At 32.3% G+C, this 22,509-nt stretch overlaps 2 protein-coding genes and 1 long non-coding RNA gene across 4 annotated transcripts; 1 reads left to right on the forward strand and 2 right to left on the reverse strand.

The window, feature by feature from the left end:
- Window positions 1-2,128: 2,128 nt before the first annotated feature.
- Window positions 2,129-4,640, forward strand: LOC106328702 (protein TIFY 8-like). The gene is made up of 6 exons (XM_013767191.1): window positions 2,129-2,511; window positions 3,095-3,267; window positions 3,365-3,624; window positions 3,699-3,795; window positions 3,874-4,099; window positions 4,256-4,640. The coding sequence occupies exons 1-6, from the start codon at window positions 2,280-2,282 to the stop codon at window positions 4,345-4,347; spliced, it is 1,080 nt and encodes a 359-aa protein (XP_013622645.1). The 5' UTR covers window positions 2,129-2,279; the 3' UTR covers window positions 4,348-4,640.
- A 305-nt stretch (window positions 4,641-4,945) lies between these two features.
- On the reverse strand, window positions 4,946-10,399 carry LOC106335993 (transcriptional corepressor LEUNIG-like). Of its 2 annotated transcripts, none has more exons than XM_013774697.1 (18): window positions 10,047-10,399; window positions 9,318-9,415; window positions 9,100-9,209; window positions 8,455-8,871; window positions 8,290-8,375; window positions 8,107-8,185; window positions 7,943-8,021; window positions 7,823-7,869; window positions 7,417-7,728; window positions 7,068-7,265; window positions 6,751-6,993; window positions 6,558-6,675; window positions 6,370-6,479; window positions 6,135-6,284; window positions 5,903-6,058; window positions 5,703-5,819; window positions 5,414-5,620; window positions 4,946-5,331 (listed from the first exon to the last, which is right to left on the reverse strand). In XM_013774697.1, exons 1-18 carry the CDS (start codon window positions 10,076-10,078, stop codon window positions 5,188-5,190), a joined length of 2,703 nt encoding a protein of 900 aa, XP_013630151.1. In that variant the 5' UTR covers window positions 10,079-10,399; the 3' UTR covers window positions 4,946-5,187. The 2 variants fall into 2 exon arrangements, with proteins under 2 accessions (XP_013630151.1, XP_013630150.1); XM_013774696.1 differs by having other exon boundaries at window positions 7,068-7,271; window positions 10,047-10,395.
- Window positions 10,400-19,404: 9,005 nt separating this feature from the next.
- LOC106333219 lies at window positions 19,405-20,751 on the reverse strand. Its single transcript, XR_001268317.1, has 3 exons — window positions 20,573-20,751; window positions 20,026-20,154; window positions 19,405-19,604 (listed from the first exon to the last, which is right to left on the reverse strand). It is a non-coding gene; the product is annotated as an uncharacterized LOC106333219 (long non-coding RNA).
- Between the last annotated feature and the right edge of the window lie 1,758 nt (window positions 20,752-22,509).

Here is a 22,509-nt window from a genome sequence, read left to right on the forward strand (position 1 = left end):
ATATCGCACACGAAAGAAAAATTTCTGTTTTTAAAATTATCTAATTAACTCTATACTCTTTTTTATGATATCACACATTCGTAAAAAAATAGATAGTTTAAGATGCAAAAAAAATATTTATTTAATGAATATAATATGAACGAATATTACAAATACATCATTTAATAAAATAAATAATTAAAAACTGAAAATTCATATCCGCGCTGGCGCGCGGATCAAGGTCTAGTTTATCTTATTCTAACAGTCTCATAAGTAAACGAGCTTTTTTAATTTTAACAAGATAATAAACGACTTTTTATTATTCTTTTCATTTCGTAATATATGGTATTTTGGCTTAGTGCATAAAAATTAAGAAATTTACATTCTTCTAAAAATGTATTTTTAAAGATAATTTTAAAATCATTCAACCAAATATAAAAAAAAACTGTAAAATATTATAGGTCGAACATTTTCCAATAAAGCTAAAATTAATTTTAAAACTTCAAAAAATCTTATATTTTGAAATAACATAAACCTTCTAAAACATCATATAATTTGAAACGGATGGAGTATTGGGATACATTTTACTATAAACATCTTAATTTGAAGGTAAGAGCGTTTATTGATCACCATATATTATCTTTAAACCTTTTTTCGTTTCAGTTAAAAATTTGCAAAAAGTAGAAAATATCAAATGAGCATTATGAAGTGGGAAAAACCGTCATGATGAGTAGTTGTAACGTCGAGATATCATCAGAAATAGGTTGATGTCTCTTTTTGAATTCTCTTTCGTACTCAGATTAGGCTACGAAATTAAAAGTACTAGAACACTTCACCCAAAGTTCAACAACTCCAATCTCAAAACCAATTATTCCACATTTTGATAAATATATCATTTACAAAGTAAAAGGGGGCTACCCAGACTGGAACTTTAATGGTTAAGTACATTTTTACCAATAGAAAAGTTAGCAAATATGGTTAAATACATTATCACCAATATAATTAAGATATATAGGTTTTATGAACTGATATTCAATTCGTTTACTATGTTTTGCACAGAAATTATTTCAGTATTGATAAGAATATATATGTCTACGCGATTTTCAGTTCATAGTTTTAGTATATCCATATAATTTATTATCTAGGAAACTATATTATTGTTTTCTTAACAAAATTACTTATTCATTAATCCAATATATATATTTTTTTTTAAATATGGATTTGATAACACATGGAGAAATAGACTCTTAAGTCTTAACCACCACATCTGAGCAAGTACTTTTACCAATGTACCACACGAAAACTTTTAGGTAAATGACAGCCTTACCAACTGTCCCACGAGCTATTTTTTTGTAGGTGCCGATAGGTTAGAACTTGGAACATTTCGGATGTATTTTCCTATTTTATTTTTAAAATAAAGATGTGTTTTTCTCCAATATATTATTCTATTTTTGTCTCTAAAAAAACATTCTCAAGAGATTTTATTTCAATTTTGTCTCTAAAAAAACATTCTCAAAAGATTCTATTTCAACAAATATCTTTTATTTATTAAAATTGATAATTAACCCTATTTATTTTTAATTTTTACAAAAATTTCATAACATTATAACTTTGTTTAAACTAAAGTTTCTTTAAAACGCTATTACGTAAATAAAAAGTGTGATTCTATGTTTATAAAAACTGTATTTTCTTAAAAAAATTGTTTTGGTTATAATTATAAATGTTTAAAAGTTAAAAAACTATTTTGTAAATAAAAAAATATGTTTCTATAACAGAGAAATGCTATTTTGCCTTTATATGTATTTTGAAAAAAATAGCAATCTCTATTTAAAAAAAAAATAGAGATTGGTTGGAGCACATTTTCATCTGTTATAGTATAAAGTGAAAAAACCAATGAGTTATGTTTTCAGAAGTGTGTTGGTTAGATCAAGATACACACACCTTTACTTTCTCTAAATCATTAAAGTGTATCTTGTAACAGTTTTAAGTTAACTGATAACATCGTGAATCTATGACTACCTTAATACAAAAAGCAATCTATAATGTCATGATTTTACAATCTTTCTTATGTTCTTTTTAGGTGAAATTTTTTAATTATATATTGTTTGAAAAGATATGATTCATTATTACATGTACTGTAAGAGAAACCCAATAAAGTAGAACCAAAAGAGACACTGTGATCTCTCTCTCTCTCTCTCCCTTCTTTCTGGTTGTGTGTGTCCATGAAATAATACAGAGAGCAAACTGTAATGGAGGAAGTGGTGGCGAAGTGGACACACTGACACATTGGTTTGAATTTGATGATGGTGAACCACAACAATGACGATCGTACTACTGATGTTGATTCTCACCTCCGCCAAAAAGAACAAGATAAGCTCTTGTTCCATGACTTCCTAGGATCCAAGACTGAAACTTTAGCTTCCACTTCCATGGCTGACCACAGTCTAGCTCTGGATAAGGCAGTTAAACTGGCCATGACTTCAGCTTCCTCCGTCGGTCGGCGCGGTGGTCTTTCCTCAACCTCCGATCTTGGTACCTCTCTCCCTTTCTCTCTTGATGCTTTTTTTTTGAAGAAGTGTCCTTCCACTGATGTGGTTTAAGCTGGTTCCTCTGTACATTTAGGGTTTCTATTTATAGAAAGTTCAAGTCTTTTTACATAGATTCAAGTTGGAGTTCGATTCTTTCATCGAGCTTCGATTCACTATGATTTTAATGTGTAGAAGAAGATCATGTGAATTAGTTTCTATAGTTGGAAACTTTTCATCCATTAGATCTCTAAGTAGAAAAATTAGAACATCTATGCACTCAACTGAAACAAGACATGAGTGTACATTGTTTTGTTTATTTTTAAAAACATGAACATGTTTTTTTTCTTTTGTGTTAGCATGTGGGTTGATTGAGCTCTGGTATATAAAACACACAGACACGCTCTTTATGTCTCTCTCTGTCCAACCATAATGTCTCTGATGGATTAGTTGGGACATTGGAAGTGAATTTGACATACGAGTTTGTGATGCTTTTTTATATGACTTGTTCTTCTTTATTACCTCTCTCTAGCTACTACTACTACTAGTGCAATGTGATGTTGCTTATGTAGATTTTATCTTTCTACTAGTTGAAAGACAAGGCAGCGGTGGGGGGAATCATCTTGATGGGAGACAACTGTTTGGACCTAGAAGTGAGGTTTCAGGCTCAATCATGAGCAATCGATTTTCAGGAACCAAGAGAAGTAACTCTGATTCACAGTTCACGTCTCAAGAGCACCCAGAGACTCTGCACTGGTCCAAGGTAAGATAAAACCATAACCTACATAATAACTTCACCGTGTGCACAGCTTCAAAGAACTGATCAGTTTTATGTGATCTGCCATTGTCAAAAACAAAAGATGCTAAGAAACGGACCTGGAAGCCTTTCCATGAATATGAATCATATGGCAAACCAGCCTCCACGAGGAGGAGGAGGACAAATCAGTCATTTGCTTCATCAGCTGTCTTCAAGCAGGTTCAAGGATGAAAACGCGGGACCATCAGTTATTGCACAGACAGCTGCAGATGAAGGTTCACGAACAGGGATGAAAGGTCCAGGTGTAACGAGTCCTTTTACAATGCCAAATCCGAGCAGAGTCGAATGTTTTGCCCCCTCAAGGTGAGTTAAGCTTCTAGTCTATTGATGCTTTGTCCTCAGGTCAATTTCAACACACTGTGTTTTGTATTTTGCAGTAACAGGAATAGGAAAGAGTTGACATCGAGTACTAAGCAAATGACTATCTTCTATGGTGGTCAAGCTCATGTCTTTGATGATGTTCACCCAAACAAGGTAACTCTCTCTGTCACTTAACACTTTGATATTCAAACTATTTGAGAAGTTATCATATGAACGTTATGTTATTTGTAGGCGGATGTGATAATGACTTTGGCAGGATCAAGCGGGGGCTCATGGTCTACGGATTTGTCTCATATACCAAAGACAAAGAACAACACAAGCGATGGCCCAGACAAACTAAGCCAAATGTATGAAGGAGGCAGCTCTAGAGAAACACCGTTTTTGTCTTCAGAGTTTCGTGCAAGGCCGGGTCATCAAGCAACCTCCAGTGCCTGTCAGAGGATCTTTACACAACCAGGTGACCTCTTATTAAATAAAAGTGAGATTTTGGCTACCATCTTACAAATAACACTGTGGAGTAGAGTTAAAACAAGTCTTATTTTGCATTATGACTTTACAAAATGAGGATACAAAACTTTGAATCTTTTTGCTCATGTGCATATATTATTTGCAGGTAGAGAACATCAAGGAGGTATTTTCTCAAGGGGACGAGAAATAAGAGATCCGGTTCACGTATCAGATCCTGAAAAGAAGCCACATGATTAAGCTGAATATGAGAGATGCTTAGTGTGGCCTCTCTTCTAAGATGTTATTTGTTTGCGTTGATAGCCATTTGCAATTTTCTGTGCCTCTCGAGGTTTGCATCCAAACTTCTCTTCCTCAAAGAGTACGTATAATAGTTTCCTATAGCTAGTATGTAACCAATTGGTCAACCACACCTGCTGTTTCTATTCCTAAAGATTATCATCTCGTCCAGTGTATAAGGCTGACCATAAAGGATACAGCGTATAACAAGAGATTGATGTGTAAGTCTACTCACCGTTTTTTTGTTTTTTGTCTAGTCTACTCACCGTATTTAATTCCTTCTTTACAGTGATATTTGACTTACCCTGTCCCTGTCATTCTTAGTACATTATTCTCAGTACTAGAAACGCTAATCAGTGTCACTTATTTACTCTTTTTGCGCTAACTTGGGAGACTCTTAGTACAGTATAGCATTTTCTTTTCTCTGCAGCTGTTTCTTTTAAACCATCACTGATCACTGCTCTTCTTTATGCCCAAGTTGTACCGTTCACTAGACTTTAGTTTTCCAAACGTTTCAATATAATTAGTGAAACCAGACCAAACCGAAGTACAAGTGATAAGAAGATGAGCCAGAATAAAAACTAAGATTACAACAACAGTTATCACAGTTCCACAAGATCTCAATTACGTCAGATCATACAACAACATTGTTTAACCATGTGAAAAACTATCTTTAAGATCGAAGATGATTAGCCGAGAAAGAACTACAAAGAGAAACACTAGTTAAAAGAACCCCCACCCCCTCCCTGAGAAGACTGCTACCTAAACACAAACGAACTTGTCCTGATCTCTCACTTAACTTCACTTCCACAGCTTCACTAGCTTGTCGTGACTAGCAGATGCAACCAATCCAGTCGCAGTCGAAACAGCCAATGACGCAATTAGCCCTTCGTGAGCCGGCAATGTCATCGTCTTGTTCTCTGACATGTTCCATAGTTCTAAAGACTGCACCACACAAAGTTTCACAATGCTTAGGGAATCAACACCAGACTGAACACACACACATCAGTAAAGATGGTTACTTTACCTGGTAACAACCAATGACGAGTAGGGAAGGGTAAGTGGGATGGAAAACACAAGACTGGAACTTGTTGCCATTGCAGCTCAGCTCATGAACACATTCTCCTTCACTACCTGTCCCCAGCGTCCAAACTTTTACCATATCTTCACTAACCGATGCCAAGAAGTCACCAGAAGGATCCCAGCAAACCGAGTTTATCTGATTAGCATGGCCCTGTTAAGAGTGTTTTTCTTGTTTTAGTTGCTCTCTTAGTAGTTATAGTGGATATTGAATAAGGGAAGTTTGAGCACTAAACCTGCAAAGAGTGTCGACAAGCTTGTGTTTCAACATCTAGAACAGATACAACATTTGCTGACGAAGCAGCTAGATACTTTCCCACACGTGGTTGAAACCTCAACTGAGTGCTACCACCCTGTGAACAAAACAAAAGTGATACTAAAATGTACCGATTTGCTGATAAAAACAACTCGTTGAAAATAGACAAAAAAGATGTACCTTGTACACTCTTGTGTAACTTCCATTGTTGATGCTCCAGTACCTTATTTCGCCATCAGTGTCACAGGAACATATGAGATCATCCTTATTGGGATGGAAGTCAAGTGACGTAACCATAGAAGAATGTCCCATGAAAGTACGAATGGAGTAACCTTTCTGCATAGTAGATTCACAAACTCTTAAGCGAGTAGATATAAAAAAAAGAAGGTGGAATCATCAGCCCTCAATTTACATTATCAGCATCCCAAACCCTGACAGTTTTATCAAACGAAGAAGTTGCAAGGCGAGGCAGGCTGGGACTATAACGGACATCTGTTATCATAGCCGTGTGCTCCTCAAGGGTGGTCTTCGGCTTCATAGTGTCTGTATGCCATAGTACAGCCTGCAAAAAAATGGACCAACAAGCCAAGAAGGCTCTTAAGTTTCAGAAACACCACAAGACCTCTAATGATGATTTATGGCTTTACCTTTTTGTCATGTCCAGCACTAGCAAGCATTTTTCCATCCGATGAGAAATGGCAACATGTAACTTTGCTTGTGCTCGCACGTACTGAATTCACTTCAGTAAACGTGAAACCTGGTGCAGAGAGGCATCATTGTAGTGATTAAGAAACATTGTTGTATTACAATGTTGAGTGGGGCAAGAAACACACACCTTTACTAACATCCATACACCGTCCAATGGCGTCCCGTTGATCACCATCCTCATTGGATAAAAAAGACTCAACGTTGTCATCAAGTGACCCATCTTCCACAAATCTATCCATATCAGCCTGCAGAATAGCCAATAACTGATTAACTAATTTATATTGACTACATTCCCATTAACAGTTTAAAGAAGCACACACCAACTGATTTGATGGAGATGTAAGAGTGGCAGTCCCATCAGTGCCAAACATAGTTATTGCTTTGGAGGAGCCACTACGAGGCAGATTAGGCATAGAGATCGCATCTCCAGGAGTATGAGTTGAAGGTGTGGAAGGTGCTGAGCCTGGAGATGGCCCTGTAGTGTTAGCAGTTCCTGTACTATTAGCTGGCCCAGAAGACGAAACCGGTTGCTTTCTTTTCCTCCCAGTCTGATTCTTCAATACCTTCAGTTAAATGCATAAACATTTTAAGAATCAGCCTCAGACTCACCATTTGAAACAGGAACTTAAGAACAGACCTGTTCATTTCCTCTAAAGGAATTTGACATGCTACCATCCATGGTAATACTACCACCTCCGCCCAATTTATCTTGTTGATGAATGTTGTGATTTGAACTATGTGATTGCTGATTTGAAAGAGAGTGCTGATTAAGTGACTGTGGCTGTGGTAGATTTCCACCACCCTGCTGTTGATGCTGCTGCTGTAACAGAGCCATCTTTAACTACAAAGCATACGTAGTTATTAGCATAATCGTCCAGCCTTTGAATTTGAGTAGAGATTACTATATCATCTTCCATTTTTATCAAACAATACTTTACTACATTCAAGTCACCCACAAAAGTTTGTACAGAGAAGACAGGTTAAACCTTTAGTAGCATGTCGGTGTCTCCACGAGGCAAAAGAGTGCCACCAGGCTGTAAAGACGATCCAACATTAGGCAACACATCCCCAACAGAACTCACAAGACCATCCTTTCCGAGGCTCATACTCCGGTTGTTCAATAGCATTTTCAGTCTTCTGTTCTCTTCATTGACGGTTTGTGAATTTAGATTCTGTTGAGCCATCATGAGCTGTTGCTGATGTTGCGGAGACAACATTTTGAGCTGGTGAAAAGACTGTGGAGACTGCATAAATGGTTTTTGCTGCTGGAGAAGACCAGAACGAAGCTGATCAAATCCCTATCAGGAAAGGAAAGCAGCAGTCAAAAAGGAAACTCCTCTGAGACAAAAGAGAGAGAGAGACAGAGCCAGATAATGTATGCATAGAGCTTACAGTGAGTGGCCACCCTTTAAGTGTAAGGTTGCTGCCTTGATTTGAACCTGTTAACAGGAAACAAGCACTAATCATAATCAAGCTTAACCTAATGAAACGATCTTAATTTAGATAACCTACCAGGAATTCCAATCAATGACCCTTCTGGAACAGGAGTTCTGGGAGTGGTGAGCACAGGATTGATCTCACTTTTTATATCCTAAACACAAATAATCCCAGCAAGTATTAGCTCACAGTAAAGTTCTGCAAGGGACTAGACACAACATAGATTCAGTATTACATACCATAGCAGACCCAGAAAGTTGCTGATTTCGAGCTTGAACCTGTGGAGAGATACCGCCACTTGCACCATGTAACACTTGCCTGAGATTCATCAGCAAATGAAATTAGCACAAGTAAGAGATATTGAATGATTTTTGTTGCTTAAGTATAAGAACAATGAAAGCATATAAGTATGAGAACAGCACCCTGCAGGCTGTCCAGAAGCTCCAGCAGACTTCAACATCGATGCATGATTTGGATCCAACAGTTGCCCAACATTGTCCCCAAATCGCTGTAGACATCGGAAAATAACATTTGAGGAAACTAAGGTGCTGTGACAAAAGAAGGGATGGGGCCTTGTTTAAACTAACCTTCATAGCAGTCTCATCTAAGGAATCCCTCTGAGTAGGCATTTTGACCCTCTCCTCGTATGCCTTATTATTACTTGCCAAGGCACTCCCAGACCCAGAGTTTTGCCTCCAAACTGGGTCGCTGTTACTACCAACAAGTCCGTTTGCTGATCCATTTGTCAGGTGGGGCGGAGCTCTCCTCTGTGGTGGCTGCTGAGGTGCTGACTGCTGTTGGTGTTGAGGCGCTGGCTGTTGCTGCTGCTGCTGCTGCTGTTGAGAAGGTGGTTGGTTTTGATGTTGCTGGTTATGTTGTTGCTGCTGCTGTTGTTGTGCACGTTGCAATAAGAGTTGTTGCATTTGTATTTGCTGCTGCTGCTGTGAGATCTGTGGATGTTGAGATTGCTGCAACTGCTGTTCTCGCGCTTTAATCATCTGTGTCTGTAAGATATCAGAATACAAAGAACTTCTAAATCATATAAACTTAACCAAAACAAAATAATCACACTATTTGGAGTAAACATTTCATATTTTTACATATACAACTTCTAAATGTTCTCTAAAAGTACAAAAACAAAGGAAAAGAGAGACCAAAGTTTAACTATAAGCAACCAAGCTACTAACTAACTAAAGAGAATATTGCAGCTTGGCACAGATGTAGAAAGATACCTCAATGTAAGATGCTGCAACCTCGGAATGCTTCTCATTAGTCCTAGCAATAAATATATCCCAGAAGACAGACCACCACTCAAACAGAAATCCGCCAGGTGCGTCAATAGCTACAACAAACATTGCAAGAAGAATGGGAAGTTCATTAGGGACACAAGTGACGTATGACTTTTATTAGAATCTCTGTAAGAAAACTCAAGAAGATTGTGATATCTTACCGACTGGATCCGATGACACTTTCCCTTCAGCTTGGAAAGCCTGAGCTGTAGCTTTTAAGTCTCTTTTCACAAGATAATCGTAGATATACACATCTAACCTGTTACATCCAAAACCAATACTTAGAGCAGCAATGTACACAACGCTGATAACAATAATAATACATAACACATCAAGATATGCATAAGAAATGTCTAGCTAGGCAACTCTCCAAAGAGAAGCATAACATCAAGCAGAAACTTTCCTGATGGAGCTTCTAAAGGACACATTTGTATGCCAAAAAAAGGAGAGTAAATTTGGGGACAAGTAACACATTAAAAAACCTGATGACACAAGAGCCAAAGCCCCTTGAAAGTGACTGCCAACACAAAAGAACTAAACTTTAGCCAAAACATGCAAAACTCACCAAACGAAACGTCCACCCAACCAAACAAAATCTAGCAACAACACTTTCTGCAAAAACAGAAACTAGAAAATCCTCAAGTTAACATAACCAAGAATGTCAAAGGAGAGAGCTTTTTGACAAATGCAACAAGTTGAAAGGTAACTACAATAAGCTAAACCCTTAAAGAAAGAACCCAGATCAAGCACAAGCAATAACACGAACCCTATAATCAAAACTGTTGCAGAAACAAAGAAGCAAATAACTTCAAGAACGAACAGAATCTTAAAACCCAGCTCAAAATTAGCAAGAAGCAGAGTGTATCAGTGAGGGGAAATCAAAAACTCACATTTTATCAGCTTCCCAGTTGGTCTGAGACATCTCTTTTTCTCTGTTGTTCTTCGACAAAACTAAACCCCACAAGACAGTTGTTTAGAATGTCAGATTCCTATGTTAATAAACTAATAGTGATGATAGGTTCACAACCCTCTGAGATATTTATTGCAACAGCAGAAACTAGAAATCAATGCTTTTGTACCCCTTTTCACCTCCCCACCTAATAATCTTTCTTCAGTGATTAGCACTTGAAACAAGCCAAAGCAAACTCAAAACACATAACTTAAAGGACGAAGGAGAGAGAGAAAGGCAAAAGCATCTAGAAGTAGCTCAGCTTTGATTATAGCAACTAGCTAAATGGAGTATAATTAAATTTCTATTTTCACTGCTATAATTAATGGATTAAAGAAAAAGCAAAGAAACAAATAAAAGGAGAGAACTTTATTTATTTATTTTTTTGTGCACGAGAGAGCTTTATTTAATAACTTGAGAGAAAGAAAGACAAATCAGATATATTTATATCTTCGTTATATTTTTTTGCCTCTTCAACAAAAATAAAAACCGGAAAAAATTAAATATATTTAATTGAAGAAAATTAGTTTCCATGTAAGTTGTTTTGAGTGGACGGAGTTGCAGAAGATATATACGAAGAACGTAACTTTAGTAGCCTGAATTACTAAAAGACCCTCGTCAAGTTGTAGATTTTACATGACGTAACACGCTTTTGTCAAAGTACTTTTACTTTTAATGACAAAAATAACCTTTTCTAATTAACGACGCCAAATATCTTTTTCATTTTTTACGTTTTTTTTTTACTTTTTCAGTTTGTCTTGTGTAAGCTTGTGGAACTGACTAGCCGAAAAATTGACCAGAATATAATACATTTGTGTTCTGCAATTCGGCTGTAAAATGAAAACACTTTTACACTGAATAAAGCCTAAACTTTGTAATTTGATACTCTTTATATTTTAAAATACATTGAAGTTTTACGTTACGACACAAATATTAAAAAACTTGTTTTTTATCTAAAAAGTATCATCAAAATATAAATTAAAAATTATTCAACCAATCACAAAACAGACTATAAAATATGATTGGTTACACGATTTTTGATAAAGTTAAAAGGTACATTGAAATAAGAAAACATCATCTATTTTGAAACATCAAAAATTCTCTAAAACATCATCTATTTTGAAACGGAGAGAGTATAATATATATGTAAGTTAAAAATAATAATAATAATATTCATGATATTATTTTTTCATAATCTATGATTTTCTGGCAATCATTGGTAAATTGATTTTCATTTGTAGTTTTGGTTGATTTATAATTTCAATATAATGTTTTTATTAAATTCATATGCGATAACATGTAGGAGATTTTGCTAATCGAAGATTTCAAAATTAAAAGATAATTAGTCTACAAATAGAGGTGTGAGTCCTTGAAATACTAACCATCTACTTCACTGTAGAAAACTACTGGAAATTTCAATCTTATCCGACCCTAGAAACAAATGACGGTAACATAATCAATTCATCAGACGGTAACATAATCAATTCATCATTGAAAACTCATATTACTACGGCGACTTTGACTATGACAAAGATTTACTTATGGTGTTATGGGTAAGACCAAAAAAATATATTTAATCAGTTTAGAGTACCTAATCCTATTAGGTATGTTGACTAAATTCAAAAATAGTTTTTTTTTTTTTGGGAACACCTTATTAATCCATCTTTGAACGTACTTTGATTTTAGGCCCAACACCAACTCTCAAGTCCAGAAGACAGGCCTTTTTCCTTTTATTTTCGTAGTTTGTAAGACCAACCGACCAAGCCTCTTGCACAAGGCAACTTCAAGCAATATACAAGGAAAGCAAAACTCAGTGAAGTAAACGAGAAATGCTTGTACAATACTTTACCCCAATTTTCTGTTGGAACATAGAAAACTTCACATAACAATAACAATATAAATCTATTTTCTGTTGGCAATGAGAGAGAAACTATGCGGCTATTCTAATTAGGGCCGGGCAAATAAACCGAACCCGATAACCCGAACCGAATCCGATCCGATAAAAATGAATCCTAACCGATCCGAACCCGACGACCGAATGGACCTTGTTTTGTGGTATTTCGGGTTATGGATATTATCCGAACCGAACCCGAATCTAAATGGATATCCGATAGAACCCGAAACATTCAAAACCTCGAAAAGATCGTGTACCAAACATGATCTCAATTCCTAATATGTATCCAAAATACACTAAGAAATATTAAACATTTAAAATATTTATCTATTACATGAAGGTTGGTGGTTCTATTACATGAATGTTGGTGGTTCTATTACACGAAGGTTGATGGTTGAAGATGGCCGTTGAATCTTGAAGTATTTAGGTTTATATTTTGTTTTCGTTAAACAATGTTTCTCATTTCATGAGAATTTAGTTTTCGTTTTATGCTTTTATTTATTTGGTTTTCTTTTTATCAGTAAATATGTTTACTTTTCGTTTGATTTTGAATATCATGGTTGATGTTCCTTATTTTTGAATCGATTTTACTTAAGTTTTGGTTATAAAATAGGTACAAATCAGGTATTTTAAAACTGAAGAACCGATTTTACTCATGTTTTAGTTATAAAATAAGTAAAAATCAGGTACTTTTAAACCGAAAAATCGATTTGGACCCTAACCCGAACCCGAAAGTATATTGGGTTGTGCCGGTTCTTTGAAGATTTACTAACCCCGACCCGAACCCGATAGAACCCAAACCGGTCCCGAACCGAACTTTCATATAATCCAAGTGGGGCTGATTTTGATAAACCCGAAAAACCGAAACCCGATTGGATAAAACCGAAACCCGATTGGGACCCCGAATGCTCAGGCCTAATTCTAATGGTAGTTTTCCCTCTATATCTACTAATAATAGCAATCCCAATCAATTCTAAATATTGTGAAATTCATTTAAGTTGAAAGGTTATGTATTTTCAACAATTAAAAGTTGTGTCTTTTTTTTTAAAGTTATGTTTTTTATTTTAAAATAACTGTATATATTGAAAAAATGTGACTCTTTATATTGAAAAGTTGTGACTCTTCATATAGGTATTATTTCAATAAAAATAACTTTTAAAATGGAAACGATGTGGTTCTTCAAACAAAATTTTGAAAATCTATAAATAGCTATGTCCATACCTTCTCAAAACATAATTTTGACTAATCAAATAAAATGGTGAAGAAAAAAAGTTCTATGCAATTAGTTAGTTACAATATATTTTGAATTTTATAGATTTTTCTTTTCATTATAATTTTGCTCACTGTTTTTTATTTTTTTAATTACATTTCTTTTTAATTTATAACTATTTAAGATAATTTTTTTGTTTACAATTGATTTTCATTTTTAGATAATATTTCTTTTTAATTTATGTGTTTTTAATTTTTATTTATTCACATTTGTGTGTTTCGTAACTGTATTTCATATTTTTAGTTTATTACCACTCTTGAGTAGGAAAATTGCATCTTTTCCACTTATGCTTTTTCAACTCTATAAATACAATATTTTTTGCCTATCAAAACATATCTTCAAGAATTTAACGTCTCCAGGCCATTGGGTTTTCTTGTTCATCTTTGTTTTTTAAGAGGGCATTCATCTTTTTCTTATTGTCTTGTCTACACAAATTCTACGTAATTTAGAAAGTTGTATTTTCTTTAAAAAGGCAGTTACAACAGAAATAATATATAGATGGTTTAAAAAGGGAGAAGAAAGAATAGTTGCAGTTTAGAAAGAAAAAAGAATAGTTGCGACTCATATCTGCAAAATATGCAATCTTCCCTCAGAAGACGTTATGCAAGCGTGAGTTTTCATGTCTTTAAACCAATCTTCATTCTCGGTAATCTATCAACAACAACATGATTTTGCCAGTTTGGCCGGTAAATTTTGTATTTGATCGTGTGCATGACACAAAAACAACCGGCTTCTCTTGGTTTGTTTCATATTAGTGCATTAACAAGCATCATATCTAAAACATATTATTTATTTCTTACATGTTGCTTAATAGTGTGTGACATATATGTATGCCTTTTTATATTAAGTAGGGGTTATTGGTTCTAATACTTTAATGGATTTACAAATTCTCCTTAGATTTCGAAATCTTTGATAAATTCAATGATTTTCAAACCAAATAAGTGGATTTGAGAATTACTATAATATGAATTTTAGAATCAAAATAAGTGAATTGTTATAAATCACTCAAATGAATTTTTAACTAAAACGAGGAGGGAACATGCTTAAGTTTGAAGCCGTTTACACATGACGTAGGAAGAATTACAAAGCTGAGTGAAAGAAAGACATAAACAACACAGAAGCATTGTTGCACATAAGTTACGGTCTGGAAGACCAAAAGAGTTGAAGATCATCTCCAAGAGAATATCATGTGTTAGCAAGAAAAGTAGGCCTTGTCCTTAACTAAGCAGATGATAGTCCGAGTCACTACTGTCTCAGGACAAGTCATCCTATCATGTAGACGACGTCTATTACGTTCTTTCCATACCTTGTAAATGAACCGATCGATGTCCAAACCTGGATAATAGCAACAATTGCAGGACTGTTTCGCGGCAGAGAGAGTAACCACTGCACAGCCTGATTCTAGACCCTTGGTATCACTTGAAACCCGGATTTTAGCGCACACACTAGTCCAGCAATTCCAATTGATCTTTGTATTCATGCCAGCGGCCACAAAGTAGACAAATACTTTTTCGATCAGTATCTTGATTCATCCCAGAGACCACAAAGTAGACAAATACTTTTTCGATCAGTATCTTGATTCCAAGCTTTTACTTTCAGTAATGTTGAATTCCTATTTAAAAGAAACAACCAAGCATTTGAAAAAATGCTTAGGAATGACAGCACTGTGCCAGACAATCTAAAGCCCCTACGAGTAGACCTTGTCTTGGCCTAATAGCTTCCCACAAACGTTTAGCAGAGAACCGATTGGTATCTCACCACCCATGTGATGGTGTCATGATGCAACCGAAGGGGAACCACGTAAAAACTGAGAAACCCTAATAATACAAATACAATCAAAATAACAAGGTTCAACTTGATATTTGTTCCTTTGTATTTTCACCCTAATAACACTTTAAAATCCACTCAAATCCAATTCTAAATCAAATCTTTAAATAATTGCCATTGAATAACACTTGATTTTAAAATATGTTTCAAAATCATAAAATCAATAACAGTGTATTTTAATTTGAATTTTAAAATCATAGAACCAATAACACTGAATTTAGTTTAAATTTTGAAATCCATTAAAATACATAAACCAATAACACCCTCTAAGAGTTGTCCTTTTTTATTAAAAAACTGACATTAGTTCTTTCTCAACATGTAACTACTAGAATTTTTTTAGAAAGTAGTTAAAATATTCTAATAAGTGTTTCTATAATTATTAGTTTAGAGTTATACCTTCTCATTATAAAAGACAAATTATTTTTCAACATAATATTAATAGTTGTGTCTTTTCATTAAAAACTGACATTAATTTTTCTTTCCAACATGCAACTATTGATAATTTTTGTAACTAGTTAAAATATATCAATAAGTGCATTTTACAATTTTTAGTTTTAAGAGTTGCAAATTCTCGTTATAAAGAAAAATATTTTAAACATAATGTTAATAGTTGTATCCTTTAATTAAAAATCTGACATTAATTTTGTTTTTCCAATATGAAACTATTGAGATTTTCTTAAGTAGTTAAAATATCCCAATAATTGTATTTCTACAATTATTAGTTTAAAGTGTTGTGTCTTCTCATTATAAAATATAAATTATTTTAAATCCCATTTAGTGTTAAAAAAGTGTGTCCTTTCATAGAAAAATAATAATATGAATCTCATTTAATGTTAAGAGTTGTGACTTTTCATTAAAAACTGCCATTAGTTTTGTGTTTCTAACATCAAAATATTGGAATTGTTGTAAAAAGTAGTTAAAATATTTCAGTAAGTGTATTTCTATAATTATTAGTTTTAAAAGTTGTATCTTTTCATTATAAAAGGTAAATTGTTTTTTAAATATAATGTTAAGAGTTGTGTCTTTTCATTAAAACTTAATAATAAGAATCTAATTTAATGTTAAGAGTTGTGATTTTTCATTAAAAAAACTGACATTAGTTTTTTTTTTCCAACATGTAACTATTGGATTTTTTTTTTTTTGAGAAAGTAGTTAAAATATCCCAATAAGTGTTTTATACAATTATTAGTTTTAAGAGTTGTATTTTCTCACAGTGAAAGACAAATTATTTTTAAACATAATGTCAAGAGTTGTGTTTTTTCATAAAAACTAACATTAGTTTTGTTTTTCAACATGCAACTATTGGGATTTTTTTTAAGTAGTTAAAATATTTGAGTATTTATACAATTATTAGTTTAAAGAATTGTGTATTTTCTCATTATAAAAGACAAGTTATTTTTACTCTCATTTGATGTTGAAAGTTGTATCTTCATTGAAAACTGAGATTAATTTTGTTATTCCAATATGCAACTATTAGAAATGTTTTTAAAAGTAGTGAAAATATCTCCAATAAATGTCTTTTTACAATTATTAGTTTTAAGAGTTGTGTCTTCTCATTATAAAAAAATATTTTAAAATATTTCAATAAGTGTCACTTCTATAATTGTTTTGATGAAATTTCATATTTATTGATATATCAAAGAAAAATGATATTTACATTGTCACAAAGAATTTAAGATTCTTTCAATTTGTGTATTGTTATACCAAAATCTCATTTTTAATTTGTAAGAATGCAATTATTTGAAAAGACTTTACTTTATAGAAGAAACAAAAGAAGAAGAGTGTATGTGTGATTTGTTTAGAAAAATATGCTAATGAATAAAATCTCGTAAAATTACCATCAAATCATGTTTTTGATCACACATATTTTATATGGTTTCAAAAAAGTCATGAATATTCGATTTGTCGTTATAATTTACCTTATTAATTTTGTAAATGATAAGATTGAAATGTGTTTACTTTATATTAGTTTCAAATATTCAGTTGTCTTCGATATTTCTAAATAACTTACCTAAATAGTTTATAAGAAAAATATCTTATTTGGTATTGACATATTTATAATTTTACTACAACCAAACTATAAATAAAATATAGATTTTAGTATTATCAGTAAAAGAATATAGCTGCATGCAAGATAACTTTCCAACACTTGTATTTTTTTTAAGTAGTTATATAAAATGTTGCATTTTTTTTTTTTTTTGCAAAATGAGTTCTCGTGCGACATCGCACAGGTTCCTTGCCTAGTACTAATAACTAGGTTAAGACCAGCGTCTTTAGCGGAATAAATATTATATATATACATTATTTTAAGTATTATATGTTTTTTATATATTATGAAATAATAAATATATATTGAATAATTAAAAATTCAGTAATTATTACATATATAATTAAATTGGTACGAACATATAAGTTTTATTAATCCAAAAAATATTATTTTTATTTGATAGGATATATAATTAAATTTAAATAATATTAACTTATATAGTATATTTTTAATATTAATGTCTAGTAAATGATGCTTTCTACTCATATGTTGTTTTTGATCATTTGCATATTTTATAACAAAAAATTGAATTACTGATAATAAAATTTTTATTGTGGGATTAATAGTCTTAGTAATTTATAATTTTTTTAAAAAATTAAGTTGTCAATGTTTGTTCAAAGCTTTTATCAAAAGTAATTGTTCAAAGTAAATTTCGAAATTAAAATATTTATGTATTTTATATGGTATATGGTATATAGTTTAATTTAAAATGATATATATATATATATATGTATATATTTTAATCTTAATAATTAATTAAATTAGAATTTTTAATAATATGACTTTCTAATCATTTGTATTTTGTCATACCAAAAAATTTAAACCATGAATCGTAAAATTTGAATGTGAGACTTTTATCAGTTTTAGTAATTTCTAATAGTTTTTAAAAATTCAAAATATAACATATACAGAAAAATCTAAATTTTTATTATATGGTTAATGTGGTTGTTTATTTTATTTTTATAGTTTAAAATTAAACATAAAAGTTAATTGTCATATATACTTTAGCCATATTAGGCAATTCCGTAACTTCTATTTAAGGAAATAATAAAGAACATTGATAATGAAATTATGGTTAGTTTAATAAACAAGTTTATTATATAATTAGATAGACCAATCTATTTCTCTAAAGATTCTAAAAATCATTCTATTGATGACACGTGGCTACAAAAAAAGTTGTAATGTTTCTCAAATTAATATATAGGGGATATTCATCAACAAAAATCTGAGTTTGGGTTAAAAAACTTGGCCATTAATTTTTATCTGCACTTGACACTTGTGAATCCTATATCTCACGGAAAGAAAGTAAAAAGAAAAGAAAAAGAAGATGAAGTGTCATAGATAATTGCTTTTAGACCATTTTAAATGTATTTTGCTTATTTCTCTAAAATAAGGAACTTTATAATATCATGAATTTTACTAATGCATTCTTGGAAATATAGAATAACAATAAAAATTATTATTTCTTTCTCTAAATATAAAGAAAACATAGCAATTTGGATTTTATAGTAAGAAATGAAGATGAGTTTAAATAGTTTTGATTATTAATGCTATTATAAAGGTAAAAATAGCAATGTGTCGAAGATGATCTTATTAACCTCATATGCAACTTTACAACTCTATATTCCCTTATTCTCTTGTAATTGGTTTTTAAATTGCATGTTATAGTTAAATTTTTAACTAATATCAGCATTGCAATTTGTTTTCTCGCTTAGCGGTCAAAACACAATTTCACAATTTTTTCGCAAAAACATGTGTAATCAAATGCATATGTTCTAATAATCTATAAATAGAACTTAGATAAAACTAACTAACTAAGTAGTTCAATTTTAAATAGTTGCAACAAAATGCATATGTAATAGACTTTTAGTACAATTGAATAATTGATCTGATAACTCGAAAGTGCAAAACATTAAACACGAATCGGAGTATTACTGGCCATTGGAATAGGTATTATTAGGGGTGTCAATATGGGTATACCAACCCAACTCAATCCAAACCCAAATGGATTGAGCAGTTTATAGATCATGAGTTAATCCAACCCATTAACTAAATGGATTGGGTTAAACCATAACCTATTTAAATTAATGAGTTAGTGGTTTTATTGGGTTGACCCATTAACAATAGTATTAATAAACATAATTTACAAATATTTACTATATCACAATAAGATTACCATCAACTTACTAACATTTAATAATTAAAAATGCTAATAAAAAATTAGCAAATTATATAATTTTCTTTTCTCAAGTTATATAATATAACTCATCAAAATATTTGAAATAACAGAAAATCAAATGTCTAGCAAGAAAAACAAGATTGTCTCTCTAGTCTCCACCATTACACATTAACAAGAACTCTCGTCGTTTGATAATAGAACACAAACAAAAGTCCCTAATTCCAATCGAGCCACTTCATCGTTTCATTCACTTCCCTTGTTATGTCTGCCCATTGTTTTCACCTGAAACACAAAATCAACCATTTGAGTGCAAACTCATATCTTAAAATCTCTTAGAAGAAATACAACATTAAAAGAACCAATTTCTAGTGTAACACTTATAATCTGGATTCAAGTAACTAAGATAATCTCTAAGTTCTTCATATTCAACAGAAAGGAAAGGAAGATTATGTCTAATAATCACTCGACTAAACTTTTCCCTAGAAACTTTATCATCAAACTTCCTTTCCTTTATAACATCCAAACAATTTGAGCATTTCTCAGCATGACGTTTCAAATTAGATGTTCCACTAGTTGGCAACCACACATAGTTCTTTGGACACTTTTTACAATATGCTCTCTCTTGGCCATTCTCATCTTTTTCTATTGTAAAATAATCCCAAGCAGTTGATCTCTTAGTTCTTTTTGAATGATTTGAACTTACTAGAGCTATTTGTGATGCACTTGTGGATGATTGGCCACCACTGTTTAGAAGATCTTCTTCATTATTCATCATCTTTGTTGACACCTTGCTGCTACAAGTGTTCCACAAACACGCAAAGGCTGGTGATACCTGTCAACATAAAGAAAGTCTATTAGCACTATGAAGAGACAGAGTCAAAGAATACTCTTCCAGCCACAAATAAAATAAAGCTTGAAAGTCTACAATTTTTTCTTCATAAACTAGTCAAAATCTGAATTTCAACAAAGACAACAGATGGAGAAGAACATAAACTGTGATTCCATGAACTCCCAATAGAGCAAAAAGCATTTTCCAATAAGAAAATATCAAACCAGAAACACGCATGATCAAAGAAACCATCTTAAGCCATGAGAGTCGAAACTCAAATACAATCCATAAGATAGAAACCCTCTTGACTAATGAGTTTGTCGATAGATTCAAACCCATAAAAATCCACTTCAGTTAATCCCAAATCATCAAAATCAGTGACCCATAAAGCCAAATTGAAGAAAAATAGAGTTCGACTCACAAGGAAGATGAGTTGCTTTGTTGTGATTGATAACCCAAAATCAATGACCCAAAAGGTGTGAATCGATGTCGTGATCGATGATGAAGGTCTAGCGAGATCGAAAAAGAGAGATCAAGTCTCGTGAGATAAGAAAAAAGGGAGAGAAAGACGAAGAGAAACAACTTGTGTGAAAAAATTGGTTTGGATTGGATAACCCATAAACCCATTTTGATCCAAACCAATATTAATCCAACTCACTAAACCCACTAACCCATAAAAACCATTAATCCATTAAGATCCAAATTATTAACTCATTAGAACCATGGGTTGGTTTGGTTTGAATCAATCCATTAATCGCAACCCATTTTGACACCCCTAGGTATGATGGATGATAAAAATGGGAATACAGCAATCTAAGAGTAAACTTGGACGAAGGATGCAGAATCAGCGGACGACACGACATGTCTATTCTCATGAAAGCTCTGCTGGTGTCATCATATGTACATATAAATACAAACTTAAAATTTTGACTCGTACATTTTCTCAAGTTTTACATATATGGCTACATATACTACGTGAGTAAAAGAAGTGCATTTGTTTCTTTGCATGGCAAATCCCCATGCATCTTAAAATTTTGTTTTTTTTTGCTTTTGTTTTGGTTTTATCCCATGCATATTGTTTGTGCAGCGAGTTGATAAGTACAATTGCATGCCAAGTTAAGAGTGCAATAGGGAAGGTACGGTTCATCGGATCATGAGTATTTATCTCGATTCTACTTCCCCCTCGTGGTCCATGCCTTAATCTTATATCACCATTGTATCCTTATAAATTCTATAGCATCAGACAAGTCATACGTATAAAATAATGCTATAACATAATCGGGATTTTACCATCCCCACCCTCTTTTTTGTTGTTGTTGCTGTCAATATCCTCTACTGCTAATGCTGCCGATAAAAATTCAGTCATTGGTCGATGGAGATGTATGAGTGTTTGAAAAAAACTGAAACGAAAAAAACATAGATCGTCGTGTACCTTCCAATAGAAATTCAGTCATTAGTCGATGGAGATGTATGAGTGTTTTCGAAAAAAACGAAACAAGAAAATATAGATCCTCGTGTACCAATTAATATATACGTGCATATGACAAATATGTATTAATAAATTTATGACATGCACCTTTGGAAGAAAAAAATTGTGGCATGCATGCAAATTTAAAATGAAATGGATAAACTTACTAATGGGTAATGGCATGAAACCAACTGAAACACGAAAGAATGATCTAGCGAACTAAATGCACCTTAACAAATAAAATAAAAATTATGTGATAACCCGCGCCTTGCGCGGAATGAGATGATTAAATTTGTATTTTGCGAGATAAAAAAACATTAAATCTGATTAATTTGGATATTAGTTTGTTTTGCATTGATTGTTTCGGGTGTTAATGAGGAGGATAAAGATTGGCGACGTTAATATAGTTGAAGTTTTTGATTTTATGGTCATAACCGGAAGACTATAACTACTTATTTGGTTTCATGTTATATGAAGTTTAGACAATATTGATGTTAAGCTTTCATATCATATTCAAATTTCTAAACAGATGCAAAATTAAATCAATTCGAGATAATTGTTGCGGAAAAAAAGAATTTAAAAAATACATTTCATTACAATTTAGTTAATAGTCAAATGAACCATTAAAATTCTGTTTTTTGTTTTCAAAATTGCTATAGATTTAGAAAGCTCACTTACGGTGAACATTTAACTGTATAAGTATTCACTTAAATTACATATATATATATATATATATATATGTAATTTAAGTGAATACTTTAAATTATATATATATATATATATATATATATATATATATATATATATATGTATATGTAAAAATACAAAAGTGATTCATAAATATATAAACATACCATTACACGGTTATCTTCGTTGAAAATCATATATTT

Source organism: Brassica oleracea, chromosome C3, assembly GCF_000695525.1.
Source record: "Brassica oleracea var. oleracea cultivar TO1000 chromosome C3, BOL, whole genome shotgun sequence".
NCBI lineage: Eukaryota > Viridiplantae > Streptophyta > Magnoliopsida > Brassicales > Brassicaceae > Brassica > Brassica oleracea.